The 14250-nt window shown below is 47.3% G+C and overlaps 2 protein-coding genes across 17 annotated transcripts in view; both read left to right on the top strand.

The window, feature by feature from the left end:
- CAMTA1 (calmodulin binding transcription activator 1) overlaps nucleotides 1-9258 on the top strand; it is a 288481-nt gene extending 279223 nt beyond the window's left edge. For 10 of the 15 annotated variants that reach the window (XM_061450331.1, XM_061450332.1, XM_061450328.1 and 7 more), the window contains 2 exons: nucleotides 1498-1568; nucleotides 5679-9258. In XM_061450331.1, coding sequence (XP_061306315.1) covers nucleotides 1498-1568; nucleotides 5679-5742 — 135 coding nt within the window. In that variant the 3' untranslated portion in view covers nucleotides 5743-9258. The remainder of the gene's footprint in view (nucleotides 1-1497; nucleotides 1569-5678) is intronic. The other 5 variants (XM_061450338.1, XM_061450339.1, XM_061450335.1 and 2 more) reach the window with 2 other exon arrangements.
- Nucleotides 9259-9910: 652 nt separating this feature from the next.
- Nucleotides 9911-13901, top strand: VAMP3 (vesicle associated membrane protein 3). Of its 2 annotated transcripts, XM_061450326.1 has the most exons (5): nucleotides 9911-9982; nucleotides 11295-11376; nucleotides 12078-12236; nucleotides 12916-12967; nucleotides 13701-13901. In XM_061450326.1, coding segments are annotated over exons 1-5 (315 nt in total). In that variant the 5' UTR covers nucleotides 9911-9980; the 3' UTR covers nucleotides 13721-13901. The 2 variants fall into 2 exon arrangements, with proteins under 2 accessions (XP_061306310.1, XP_061306309.1); XM_061450325.1 differs by lacking the exons at nucleotides 9911-9982; nucleotides 12916-12967 and adding an exon at nucleotides 10554-10572.
- Nucleotides 13902-14250: the final 349 nt, after the last annotated feature.

The following is a 14250-nucleotide window of genomic DNA, read 5'->3' as shown; positions in this document are numbered from 1 at the left end:
CCAGCTCCATTGCCCTGCTCTGGCCCTGCTCCAGCCCCTCAATGTCTATCTTTTAGTGAGGGTCAGAGCTGAACACAGGATTCAAGGTGCAGCCTCACCAGTGCCCAGTGAGGGCACTGACCGGCCAGTTCTCAACATGGGAGGAGAAATAGTTGTTGCACGTTAAGGCTACATGTGAGAAATTAGCAGGAAGCAGATCCTGGAAGTTCAGTAGCATTTGCAAGTTTTGCCTTGTGTGCCAAGTGACAAGTGTGGGATTGATTGGGAAATCACAGAATTCTCTGCTTACCTGCCAGCAGTAAGCTGTGAACTATCACAAATGTCTTAGCTGCTGTTCTGCCCAAAGAGCTCTATTACAGCAAAGAACCCTTTGCTGCTCTGCATCCTGATAGCAACCTATGTGCGTATGCTGCTAGTGTATATGTACATAAGTGTTTCTGATGGACACAAGCTGACATGCATATATGCTGAAGGAACGTATGCAAGCACATGTCTCTCTGCAGTATACAGGCTTGGTGTATTCTGTACACTGACACCGTGCTTAGGTAGTCTGCACAGGGTCAGGTAAAGGATCACAGCATTCACTTCCATGTTTCAGCTTGAAAACCTCTTTTCAAATTGATTCCGCTGGTTTCAGTGTATATGGGATGCATTACATCAGGATTGGGCAAGATGGAGAGGTGGGAAATTTGTGTGAGACATTTGATGTAGGGCACGGACAAAATACGCAGCCTCGAGCTGTGACCTTCTCTGCTGTGCTCTTGGTAGGCAGGTGGTCTGCAGCCGTGACAAGGAGCGAGTCTTTTCACATCATTAGGCCAGGCAGTGGCTTTCTGCCTACAGTGAAACTTCCCTCTGCTCTGGGGCAGAATAAGCGCCCTTGTTACCTGCAGTCATGAGTAATAAAGAACATGAATTCACAGCATCTTTCATTTAAAATAGATTCCCTCACACCCACCCTGTTTCTTAATGGTTTGATTGAATGCTTCTCTCCAGTTTGGGGAGTGTGCATGTAGCACCTGAAGTCAGTTTCTCTGGTAAGTACGACTTTATTTCATACCTGAATAAACAACATCTACTATATTTCGTTGTTGCTTGCACACCCTTCCCTCTCGGTACTTCAGCAACAAGCCCTTTCCTGCTCCTGTGCACCCAGGACTTGTATTTTTTGTGTGTTTTTAACGTGTGCTATGCAGAGGCCGTTGCGTTTGAGTACCTGGTTTCTTACAGCTCTTAGTGAGATTGAGAACGGGGGAAAACCTTAAGGGATTGAAAAGTCCCATTCGTTCGATTTCAGGATGTGTGAGAAAATGTCATATTGGGATGTGTGTCACTGTACCTGCAACGAAAGGTTTCCAAGTAATTTCTTTCATTTACCTCTTGCAGGGGCTGAATGTATTTGGAGCTCAAATGTATGTGTTAAATGGCAGACTGCATGCTTGGGGGTGTCATTCTTATTGGGCCTTTCTGTCTTTTTTGTTTTGCTGCCCAAATGAGGTATCTGGAAAAAGGCAAGAGCTCCCTTTTCTTAACTGTCCCACAGGCCATTTCAGCTCTCAGAGCAACAGGTAACTCGCCAGACAGCCTCCTCTGGCTCCTGCACCCTGTCCTCTATCCGGATCTTCAGCATTCAGATTCATTAAACATTTCCCTGGCTGGGCATTATGGAGTGGGTTTGATGAAGCAGCTTTGTGTTACGCTTTACTCATAAAGCCATTGTTTGCTGTAACTTGGTCTAAGTAGGCCTAATCCATTCGCTGACACACTCCCATACGAGACTGGGGAGGGTGCGTGGGGACAGGAGCTGCTGCTCGCTTCTGGGGCCGTTGCTTTCTACATTGCTTCAGCACATAATGATGCAAGCTCCTGTAGGGTGTCCAAGTAAGTAACACAGTTTGAAGGGCAGAAGCTTTGTCTGGCTGGAGCAATCTGGGAACCGGGACACAGCTCCCGAGCATCAGGGTTCAAAGCTCATCGTTGAAATCATCTTCTTTTCCCGTTCTGTGTCAGCACCAGGGCTGTGATTCAGACAGCTTAGCAGTGGTCATCTCTATTGCACGTGCTTTTTCCTTCCATCTGCTCTTCAGCGATTGCTGAGGGAAAGACTTTGTACTTCAGAGGCGCTTACTGTCTAGAGGAAACGTTATTTGAGGAGGCTTTCGTTGAAGGCTTCATCAGTGCAAAACCAAATACACGGTCCTTGCGATTCTGTGCATGGTTTTAGTAGCTGCTGAAGTAGGACAGTGCTTCTTGTTGGGAGTCTTGCAACAGCCACAGCCTGTTTCCCTTTCTGGTGCACTCTGGCTTGCAGGTGTGTGTCACCTCCAGTCCCCATCGCGCTGGAGGCGCTTCCAGAAGTGATCCATCCCAGCACAAGTGCTGTGGGCCTCTGGAGAGGTTTGTGCCCAATCCATGTAGTCTCACCACAAGTCTGCCAAACTGAATTGAAACATCTTCTCTAAGCACATCCTTTCTGCTGTACCATCCTATAAATTGCAGTAGCGTCCCTTTTCTTAAAGCAGTTTATTAATGCAGTAACTACAAGGGCTACACTTCAGCCCTCTTCCCCTGCCTGAATTTAAGAGTGGAAAAATAGGAACCAAAGAAGATTCCTTCTAGCAGGAAGGCAGTGCCATACTGTTCACTTAAAAGCTCTCCTAGCAGCATTTACTCAGTGGATTTCTGTTTTGAAGGGTCCCAGTTTGTCTAAAATTCTCCCCTGGTCAAACTCTATTTTAATTGCATTTGAAAACGTAGCGGGTTTATTCCAACAAACGCTAACGAAGAGGAGATCTTAGCCCCAGTACATTGGGTGGTCATCTTGAAGCTGAGGCTGATAAATTCTGTGGAACGCAGGGTTTGTTTTAAGCCATCTTTCAGGAATGTACCCATGACAAATGTCAAAGTCTGTAATGCTGTTGTAGGGCAATCCTGTACTAGTATGTGCCTGTGTCTTAAAGCAGTGATTATCATTGCACTTGCAACCTTTTTCAAAGGCTGAAAATCTGTAAACCAGTGTAAAGCGCACTTGGGCAAGGCAAGTGTGCGTGTTTCTGGATAGAATCTGTACTAGTGCAAATGTTGAGTGCTGTAGTCATGAACTTCTGTTGGCATGTGTGTTCCAGTTAAACAGATTTGATAGGTCTGCACCAGTACAGATACTGCATGCTGTAGGTTGAAGTTTGCAGCAAAGCATGTCTTGCATTCTTCCAGCAAAAGTGCTTTGTTAGTGTAGCTCTTGCATGTTGAAGTGCTAAACTAAGGTATAGCATGTCTCAGTGAAAGAGCTACCAGCTTATCTAACATGCATGTTGTCAGTAAGATAATAACAGGTTAATTTTACATTGCAGTACTGAAGTGCAACACAAAACACTTGGAAGTTGCACTGCAAATCATGCTTTAATTGATGGTGTCTTGAACGTAGCCCACCTAAGCCTTAAAAATTGCCTAGTGCACAGAGGCACACTGCTTTTTTCTAGCACTGCAGGGGTCTTGGCTCACCTTCTGCTTCTGAGTGGTGCAGTAACAGAAGCATTAGTAGTGATTTCAAGGTAGAAGCTGTTTTCCTGCTGCAGGAAACCTAAATATACTGCAGATATTTATACTGCAGATATTTTTACTGCAGTTGGTCATTCGTGAGCCTTTTCAGTTCACTGTGTTGGCTGTAATGAAAAGATGATCTGGACTTACCCAGCAGGTAGCACCCTGATATGCATCACCCACTGGGAACAAGCAGGGGATTGCTGCTGCCTCTGTGCAGTGCTGAAGCCCCAGCTCCCCTGATGTCAGCAACATCTACCAGCTTGTGTAGAGCCAAAATACCTCCAGAGAAAGCTTCTCTGTAAAGCTGTAGCAGGCATTTGGGCTCAGCACGGGGCTGCCCAAGGAGGAACCCAGAAGCAGTGGTGCTGCCAGCTGCCTTGCCTCTTCCTCAGCCTGGGGACCAGAGTGCTTCTTGGCATCTGGGAGATGCCTCTGCACTGAGGCACCCCTCTGTTGGACTCAATTTCAGAGGAGTATCGTGGCTCCTTCTGGATGTAGGTCTTGCAGCTCTGAAAAGGGCATGTGCATTTGGACTAGCAGAGCCCTCTGTCTTTCCATACATGGTATTCTCAAACTGCTCAGTGGAATTCAGGTAATTAGCAAAGGTCTGACCTGCATATGGGTTAGTGCGGTTTAGTCACTGATTCCTGTTTCCCCCAGTGTCACAGAGAACACCTCTGAGTGCTAGAGCTTTGAGTCAACTAAAACAAAGAGTTAGAAGCAGCCAGCTCCCTTTTGGCTGCGATTCTGTAATAGTATGTGCAGAAAACCTAATAAATGAAACAGTGAAATGGAGATGTATTTATAGGGAGATCAGTTTATAGCCTTCATCGTATCCTTATATTAGCAAGCTGGTGTAAGAGCCAAAGGAGGATGTGAGTGGAAGCCTACTACAGAAGCTATAAACTGACATTGCTGCTGCTTAGCTGTCCCAGCATCCTTTGCTATCTGTATTTACCTAGGCTTTGTTAAATTCATTCACTCTTAGCTGGGTTCTGTTACACAGAGTTGCAGCTCTGGCGCAGTTCTCTGTACCATACCTTTGTTATTTGTCCTGTCAGGTTTTGCTGCATCAGTTGGGCATGTACCATGTTAAATCGCCTCCATTCAGGTCCTTTTGGGGGGGTCCTCCCCTCACAGTAGCAGGGGGAAGGACATGTGGAGGCATGCGACAGAGAGGAGCTCCCTGCTGGGGGAGGCAGAGCCGAGCTGCTCCTTGCTCAGTCCAAATCCAAAGTCCCCGTGGATTTGCTCTGGGTCCTTTGCAGGAAGCCCTCACTGACACAGAGGATTGGTGCTGCTCCAGCACTGATGCAGCTTCTGCTTTACTCGGTGTGATTGAAACAATTCCCTTCTCTTCATCCTTTTAATTACTTCAGCTTTTAGGGATGGTTTAGTTAATGCTGACAGGTGCTAGAGGAGGTAATGTATTGGGTGCATTTTAAAGAGTTGAGAACTGAAGCATTAGGCCACATCTAGGGAGAGTGACTCTTCCATGTTGTAGGCTCATCTCCCTCGTCATGCAGTGTCCTTCACTGCTTGCTGGGGGAAACTGGGAGTCTACAGCTAACACCATGCTAGAAAACACAGGCTCTAGCCACTAGCAGCAGCTGGAGGAAGTGTGAAGTAAATTGCCTTCACACCCATACCGGTTCTTCTACTCACACATAAACACTTTCTTATGTGAGATTGTGTATCAGGATCAATCTTCCCATATGACTGACTGATTTTCCCTACTGCACTGGGCACAGCATTGAGTTGGCACCGCTTCAGAGACGAGTGGAGACGAGCTCAGTGCTGAGCAGCCCATTTGCCATAACAGCCGGAACAGCAGCAGAATCAGTTCAGGACCCCCCCCATGACTAAACAGGCTAATTCCAGAGCAGAGTCTGACCAGTGTCAGGGACAAACAGGAGCTGGAAAGAGGTATTTCCACATGCGTTTGTGTCAGGTTTCTAGCGGCCCCCTCTTGCGCTTCCAACTGTTTATGGTCTCAGGAACATCTCCCCCTCCTGTCATTCCTCTGGGAGCTGGCTCTTTTGCACGGGAGTTGAGAGTGAGGAATCATTTTGGTTTGTCTGTCTGGAACGGGGTTTGCAATGGAAGTGTTACATAGCTCCTCTTTGTTTTTTCAGAGTGAAAGAATTGAAAAAGGCCAAGGAACTTGAAGATACGCAGCAGCATCCCGTAGCAATGTGACATTGCTTTTCAGACTGTTTTCATTTTCTGTTTTTAGCAGAGACATGCAACAACAACAACAACAAAATACCCACTGCAGGTCTGGGAATACCAGCTGCAGGATTTTAACAGTAATGTTTTGGTCATTGCATTTGCACTTTCATGGACAACTTTTAATTTGTTCAGCAAGACATCTTGGAACTCAATCTTCTGTTGGATCATGGGGAAAAACAAAAGACACCAGGAGGAAATTGTGAGTTGCTTCATTCTCCGAGAAGGAAGAAGCGATTAATTATCCTTTTCATATAGGGCTGTATTAAACAACATGTGGAACTGTACAAATATTATACCAAAAATATTGTTAAGAAAAGGTGGGAATGCACAAGCAACACGAGAATGCTGTTCCTGCACCTGTCGGTCATCTCCAAGCAACTGAAGCTTTGAGAGTCTCAGTGGAGGGGCTTTAGATCAGTCCATCTTTATGGGGTCCATGCATCCTCATTTCCTTCGCACTTCTGTCCTTTGTGTTTTATTTAAATCTCTACAGCACACTTAATGCAACTTTTTTAATCTGCAGGTTTTTAATACATCCCGTGGGAACTTAGAGGAGGGGTTGGTGTGCGAGACAAACGGGTAACGCGAGGAACGGAGAGAGCAGCTTAAGCAAGTTTAAACACTTCTTGTTTTGTTCTTGTTTTACTAGAACCTGCAAACATATCAATTGTCATGTCCTTCCTCTCATGTTCAGCACTTTATTTTCTAGCCTTACTTCCATGGACTGTTGTTTTAATTCAGTTCTTCAAATGGGTTGTGAAACACGTAGCTTTTTATCTTGAGTACTCGTCAAACCTCTTGTCGTTTTGCAGTCACACGCATACGTTGCCTGGACATTTTATACCACCTAAAGATCAGAGTGGTGCTGCATTCTGGCCAGTAACTTTCTTATTTTGGCTACTTCATCAAAATCTGGGCAGTTTCTGTATATATAGAAGGTAGAAATGGAAAATGAGAAAAAAAAACTATTTGAAAGGGAATATATTGATTAATTACTAAATATTTTATTCACAAAGGGTCAATAACTTGGCAAGATAAAATTATTATTTGTATAGTTTTGTCTGAATGAACGAGCAGAGTGTGGATGTATTGTTTGTACATACTGTATATAATAAAACAAAGAGATATGTGCATGAACTCAAGACAAAGAAATGAACAAAGCAAAGCATTAGTGGCTATGGTCTGTACAATGAAACAAAAAAAACTTTATTTCACTATAAAAATCTTTATTTTAAATGTTCTTTAGAAGAACATTTTTGCTAAAGCATGACTTAAATGGCAAAAAAACAAAAAAAGAGCTGCTGTATTTAGACTTAGGAAAAAAAAAGGCAGAGCAACATTAATTAAAAAAAAAAAAAAGGAAAAAAAGAGAAAAAAAAAAAGGATCTGTTTACATTTGATTTTGGCTACCAGGACCTTGGGTTGGTTGGTTTCATTTCGTTCTTCCTTCCTCCTTCCTTCCCCCCCCCCCCCCCCCCTCTTTTCGTTCTGGGTATATTTTATTTTGCCAATGGTGCCAAGTAATGTGAATGCTGATATTGCTTAAGAAAATTGAGTTACTTTTGCAAAGCAGATAATCATAAGAGTACAAAGAAACCTGTATCTAGCTTAACACCATACACTCACTCCAATAAAGAACACTTAGAATGAACATAAAACCTTAAAAAAAAACAAAAAAAAACCACAAACAAAAAAGACAAAAAAAATATTACAAAAGTAGGAAATACGTTTCACATCTTCATCTCTCCTGCTGGAAGTCCGAAAATGTCATAAAATTGCACAAAAAATTTTAAAAAATTCAGTAAAACTTTAAAAAACAAACAAAAAGATGCAAACTGATCTCGTAGGGGTGTCATGGTATATTATTGCTATTTCCACATAGTGAGGAGCCAAAGAAATTAGGTGGTTTGTAAACTGAACTACTCACTTAAAGCTGTCACGCAGTTCTTGGCCATGGGAGCCAGGTTCTGATCTTCAATACACAGGAATGTAAGGGAAGGAACTCCTGAAGTGCGTGGCGTTGCTGTGGGTTCTGCCCGCGTGTCTGAGCTCAGAAGCTGCTCCCGTGCGTTGTTCTGCTCGTGGCAGTTGGCATGGACCGGTGTAAATTTGGGATGTTAGTTTTGGAATAGTTGTTCTTGCTTGATCCCGGCCACCAACGCAATGTGTAAATGTGAGGCTTGTTGTGAAGCCTAAAAATACTCACACATAAGAAGCTTTTAAACTGGTGTCTTTAAAAAGAAGAGTAAGAAACAAAGATTGTTGGGGGGGGGGAAAGGAAAACTGGGGTCAGTGCTCTTGGTGCCTTTTCTATAATTGTACCTGTTTTTAATTACTTCTTTTCACTGCCAGCATTGAATTACAGTAGATGTGCTCTAGCTCATGATCCGAATTCTCGTGTACATTTCTGAACTGCTGCTTTATGACCTGATTCAATTGGAAATGACAAGGAATTGGCCTGGTGCTCACACCTGCCTGTGGGCAGCCTCCAGCCTCCATTCACTGGGTGGAATTGGGACCTGAACCGCTAAATTCTCCTCTCGCGCAAAAAGGGAACAGGAGACGCCGAAGAATTCCCTTTGGAATGAATTGGAAATGCTCTGTATTAATACTGGAAGAACTCGAAGTTTTGAAAGCAAAATGTTGCTCCCATTCACCAATCCGTGACAATATAGAATCGACCTTTTCCTGACAAGAGTAGTGACCTCAGTGGAAATGTTTGAACTCCCTGTCTTTACAGCAAAGTGTTCAGTAATATACAGAGCTATTTCAAATTACTCTTCCAGATCCATGGGCCTGGTGGTGTATCTACCAATCTAGATCCTGCTTCAGCCAAACCTGTAAGCGTGTACTTGCTGTTAAACATGCAAGCAATTCCATGGGCACACTGGAACTACTCGCATGCTTGGGGCTAAGTACGGCTTCGAAGTGCTTTGTTGTGTCGGGCCATAACCCTTCAGTGTACCACTGGGGAGTTAAAGACTCCCCTGCAGTGAAGTGATTCCGCTCACCCTTTTCTTGGTTGTGGAACTTAACGTTTTCGTGGAAGATGAGTAAGTGCAGCTTTCCAGGAAAATTCGAATTCCCAAGTGCTAGGAGCCAGAGCTTCTGTCTTCTGATCATGGAATTGCTCCTTTGTGAAACACATTCGACAGCAGAAATACTGTGTGAAAGAAATACAGAATATAACATGAACCCCCTCTCTGGTTGCACGCTTATGGCAGTTCCACACAATAGCTGGTGCCCAATGGGGGGTCCCCAAGACTTGCATGTAAAACTAGTATAGATGTCTTCTCTTTTGTAAGTTTTATTTTTGTAACCGTGCATGTAAAGCATCACTGAATCAATGGATCTGTTGAAGAACTCAGCTGCTGGAACCATGCAAAATGTTTTGAATTGCCCTTAAAATATGGAAAATGTTTTCTGAATGCTTTATATTCTTTCTGCTGTAAATTAAAAACAAAGAAAATTTCCCCATACAAAGCGTGTGCCTTTCTGTAACCACGTCCCTCGCATCCTGCTGAGTGCTGGAGTGCCCTGTAGTCACTGTGACCGTGAGAAAAGGGTGTTTCTTCTATTACATGACCTGCTTGTAAGTACAATCTAGTTTCTTACGGGTTGTAACCTGAACAGCCCATACCGTGCCCGCAAGCAGGGGAATGGGGGAAGAGGATTGAAGGGCGAACATGGGGGAACATACCTGGGGTGAGATAAAGGCAGTTTAATGGGTGATGGGGGGAAAGGAACGGGATAACGTAAGAACAAGCGATGCAGAGGCGGTCACACGGCACATCCCGGAGCCGAGCGTTCGCACCGCTTCCGAGGCGCTGCCGCATGGAGCCGGGCTCTCGGGCGCATCGGTCCGCACCGCGCCGAGCAGGACCGGCCGCGGCCGGGGGGGGCGCCCCTGGCAGCGCGCCCGCAGCAGGGACACAGCGGCGGGAGGTGCCTGGCACGGCGGTAACAGCCCCGCGAGCACACCCCCCCCGTCTCGCCCCGCGCGCCCAACGGCTGCGTCATGTCCGGGGGCGTGGCTTATCAGGCCCCGCCCCTATGGGAGTGCTCACACGGTCACGCCTCGCTTGGGGGCGTGGTTTCCATGCTCCGCCCCGACCGCGCCCGGGTGTGTCGTCATTTCCTGGGCTCTGCCGGCCTGCGTGCAGCTGTGGGTGGGTGCCGCCTGGGTGCTCGGAGCCGCCGGCAGGATGTGAGTGCGGGAGCGCGGTGCGGGGAGCAGCGGAGCGGAGCGGTGCTGGGCAGGGCCGCGATGAGGGGAGGCGAGGCGAGGCGAGGCGGCCGCGCCCGGGCGGAGGGCGGTGGGAGCAGCCGCAGGCCTGTTGCGCAGCGCGGGGTAGGCCGGGGGCCTCTGTGGTGGCTTCTGGGAGCGGCTGTGCGGGCCGGGCCCCGCCGTCACTCGGTCCGCAGGGCCTGAGGCGTGGCCCCGGCCGGTACCGGAGCGCTCGGCTCCCGCTCGGGTGGGCGGGGCCGTCCCGTCCGGTCCCGGGGCTCTGTGGTGACTGGGTGGAGTCCGGCCAGCCCCAGGCGGCTCTGAGGGCGCTGCCCGCGCAGCCGGAGCGCTGGAAGCGCGTCCTGGTGCCGGGGTAGGGGCTGCGTTTGGAACCGCTGCGCTCAGGAAGAGGCTTCATTTCCGACGCTCCAGTCTGGGAGCAGCGGTGAAGGCGGCTTCAGTGCCAAAACAGAGGAGCGGTTGTATTGTGCTGTGCGCGCGCTGCGTCTGAGCCTTGTCACAGGCTTCCTGCTTCCCTTGTTGTGTGTGCGCGCTTATTCTTGCTAAATGTAAGCTAGAAGTCAGCCTGTAAACGTAGCCAGTGCTCAGATTCAGCCCTTTCGAGTGTGCACTCAGCAGTGCGTGCGTCTGGTGCAGGCGAAATGTAAATGTGGGAAAGCAAATTGAGTGCAACTAGAGCACGGTGAAAGTGGTGTGAGGAGCACATGCAGAGGTTCGTGCACCTGTTACAGAGGTGCAGGGTGTTGTAGCTGGTAAAGACAAGTGGATGGCCTGAGCTCAGAGCTGAGCGGAGATGAATTCTTGCCTACACCGAGTGCTTTTTCTTTCTTGTGCTTTCTCTTGCTCCGTGTTAACTGCTCAAAGGAGCAGACAGAGGCAAGCGCTGTTAAGTGTGTGTAGTCAGAATTACCGTTAAGCTGCTGTATTTAATACTTTGTAGATTTCTGTAGCTGAAAACTTGGGCCCTATGACCCATTGTAGGAGTTGTCACATGCATTACTGCAAACCATAGTATTAGCTATCCACAGCCGTTTTTAGCATGTTGAGCAATTCAGTGGCAAGATGTCTGGCACACTGCACGACTTACACCTTTTCTCAGTTGTTAAAGCATCACTTCTCCAGCAGGAAACTGCCCCATATTTATTCCAAAGATGCAAGTTCCCAGTTGTCACGAATGTCAGATAATGTGTACAATAAGGGTATTGACTTGAAACCGAAACTGCAGCCTGTCCAAAGGTGAACAGAATAATGGTGACTTTCTTTACTGCAGGTCAGCCAGTGTTCCTGGGAGCTCAAATGTGGCTGCTGGCGGTAACCGTCGTCTTCAGCAGACTCAACACCAAGTAGATGAGGTAAAAGTCTAGTCTGATATCAGCATAACTGTTTTACTTTCAGGAAAATGGTATGATTTATATTGGAAGGGATGTTTTGGGTGGTTTCCCCTTCATTATGTGAAGGGGAGGCCTGGCATCATTCAGCTTGCTTTGTTATACTTGTGTCATCTCAACTCTTGCAAAGGTTAAAAAGGAAAACCCATTCAGCTGTAGGAGGAAGTGGAGCAAAGTTGCTGCTGTCAAATGTAAGCTGCAAATCTAATACTTGAGGAATTGGCATAAGTAAAGATAAAAACCTTTGTTCTCACAGAGGACATGCTTGTCTCTCATCAGTAGCAATGGAGGCTGACTGTCAAATATGGCTGACACCTATGGATTTCTGCAGAGCCCAAAAGCCAGGCTGGCTACCGACAGTGGTGTTTGACGTGTGGTTGACTGTCATGTGTATATGCCTCACCTCCTTCTGAAGGGGATCAGGAATTCTGCCCCAGGTTCAAGGGCATGCCAGCACTCCTGGCATTTTAAAGTAGGCATTAGGGACTTCCAGCCACAGGCGGATTTCACAGTTTTGTGTAAGCTTATGGCTGGGTTTACTAAAGGCAATAGCTCCTACTTCTGAGAAAAGCACATTAGGAGTATTGTGTGTTGCTGCCTGTTGCCTGCAGTTGAGTTCCACACTGGTTGGTACAACTGATAACTTTAAGCATTAACTGGTGCAGGTTGTTGACATCATGAGAGTGAACGTGGACAAGGTATTGGAGCGAGATCAGAAGCTGTCAGAGCTGGATGACCGTGCTGATGCGCTGCAGGCAGGAGCTTCCCAGTTTGAGACCAGTGCAGCCAAGCTGAAAAGAAAGTATTGGTGGAAGAACTGTAAGGTAACCATGGCTTGTCTACTATACAATACTGCAGTGAAGGCTATTATTATTACAGTCATCTCAAAAGGCAGAAGTGACTTTATCCAGTGTTACTTAAGTTACAGCATCTGTTTTTTACAATGTGGTGTAGTGGTTAGATAAAGTAACCAAAAGCTGGATTACCAGTGGTGCTGCTTGGTGCAAGACTGTGTCTGATGTGGTCATGGCCAGAGGGAAACACCTCAGTAATGTGAGGCTTTGGGGAACAGGAAGAAGGCAGCCAAAAATGCATGGGTTGACTAAAAGTGCAGGAAGTATTAGAAAGCAGAAAGAGCTCACTCAGACTTTGGAGCTGTTGGCAAAGGTTGGAATTATCTTCAGTGAGCAGCAAAAGACAGTGAAAGACACGGTATAGGGTGAGAGTGGAAATGGTGTTTAATAGTTCTTGACTCCTGCTTGTATGGTCACCTGAGCCAGGCTCTGCATGGAGGCACAGTGGAAAAGGATTTAGTCTGCTTTGCCTATGTGCACAGCCTGCTTTAGAGTGTGCCTTCAGCTTGCGTATTGAAGAAGTGTTACTTGCTGTGTTGGATCTAGCACTTGGTGCAAAAGTACCTTGCAGTGGCTGTGTTTCTGTACCCTGAAGGCCAGTTAATGCTGCTGCCTGCTTTGTAGTAAGTGTGTATGGCTTTTTTCACAGATGTGGGTGATATTGATAGCTGTTGTTGTCATGATCATCATCATCATTGTTGGTAAGTTTCACCGAAATGGGGATTTCTCATAGAGCTGGAATAGGTGGTGTTAATTCACTGATGGGTACAGCTTAGATAAAGCCAGGATACTCAGCTGGAAGTATATAAACATGAGTTTGAAATAGCAGTGAGTGGTGAACTGTGACCCCTGTGGGAGCTCCAATAGCTGAATCTCAACCACTTGTGCATGGAAAGGGGTGACAGTGAGAAGAGCAAGGACTTGGAAAGCAGGAACAGCCTTGGTTTTGTACAGCTGTGTGTTGCAGTAGTGTAAAGAGAAATACAATTTCCCTCCCTTGTCCAAGAACTGTTTCTTCATGTCCCCCAGCTTCTGGCTAGGTAAATCCAGGGTATCAGTTCCAAGGGTGCTGCTGTGCTAGTAGAGACTTTGCTGCTGAGTGCAGTGATACTAATGCTGGGTCATGATAGCAGACCAGGGAACATACAGTCCAGTGTTTGATCTGAATTCTCCTCGATCCCCAAGCATTTCATGGGAGGACAAAGTTTGTTTGTGCTGTAATACAGTAAGAAACACTGCAGTAACCATTGCCAAGAGATGTGTAGTACTGGGTGAGAAATACTGGTGTGCAAGCAAAGGAAAACTAAAACTAGGAAAGCCACAGTGGAGCACTCTTAAATCTCTTTAGTTATCTCTAGTATGAATCTCTTCACCTGCAGCACTGTCAGGGCTGAAGGAGACTGTCCTCTGTCCAACCTCTTTCTTCTTTTGTAGTCTGGAGCATATATGCATGAGTTACAGGAAGAAACTCGGATCCCCTGGAGGTGCCTTATCTTCAGCCTCTCCACTTGAAACCCGCTGCATTTTTCAGCCCATTTTCTGCTGTTTAAAGCCAAACTGTTTTGATTACCGAGATGTTATCACTAACTTCACCTTGTTGCCTTAAGACACTCCTGCCATTAATCACTAACAAGCCGGGCCCGGCTCACGAGGTGCCTTGCCTGGCGCTGGGCTGGCCCCGCTCCGTGCCGGGCTCCGTTGCTGCCGTTACCTGGGACCAAGCGGTGCGGGAGCGCGTTGGGGATGGGGGGGGGGGGGGGTGGCACCGCCTACCGGGGAGGGGCGAACGGCGCCGCACGTGGCGGCGGGGCAGGCGCGCGCACGGGGTCCGCGTGCGGCGGCGCGTGAGGGGCGGGGACGCGCGAGGGGCGGTGGGGGGCGGCTCCGCCCCGCCGGGCTCGCGCTATCCAATAAACGAGCGGCTCCCACCGTGGCTCCGCCTCCTCCTTCCCTCGGGGCACGCGGCCGCCGTGTGTGGGAGCGG

The sequence above is a fragment of the Pezoporus flaviventris genome, unplaced genomic scaffold, assembly GCF_033815535.1.
Source record: "Pezoporus flaviventris isolate CSIRO_AGI_PZ_B2104156 unplaced genomic scaffold, CSIRO_AGI_Pfla_v1 ptg000009l, whole genome shotgun sequence".
Taxonomy (NCBI): domain Eukaryota; kingdom Metazoa; phylum Chordata; class Aves; order Psittaciformes; family Psittacidae; genus Pezoporus; species Pezoporus flaviventris.
Note: the sequence above shows the minus strand (reverse complement) of the source record. Positions and strands in the feature narration are given on the sequence as shown.

Excerpts from the sequence above, each read along its gene's own strand:
- VAMP3 (XM_061450325.1), top strand. Across the intron at positions 11,377-12,077 it reads CTCAACACCAAGTAGATGAG|GTTGTTGACATCATGAGAGT; the intron begins GTAAAAGTCTAG and ends TAACTGGTGCAG. Across the intron at positions 12,237-13,700 it reads ATTGGTGGAAGAACTGTAAG|TCTGGAGCATATATGCATGA; the intron begins GTAACCATGGCT and ends CTTCTTTTGTAG.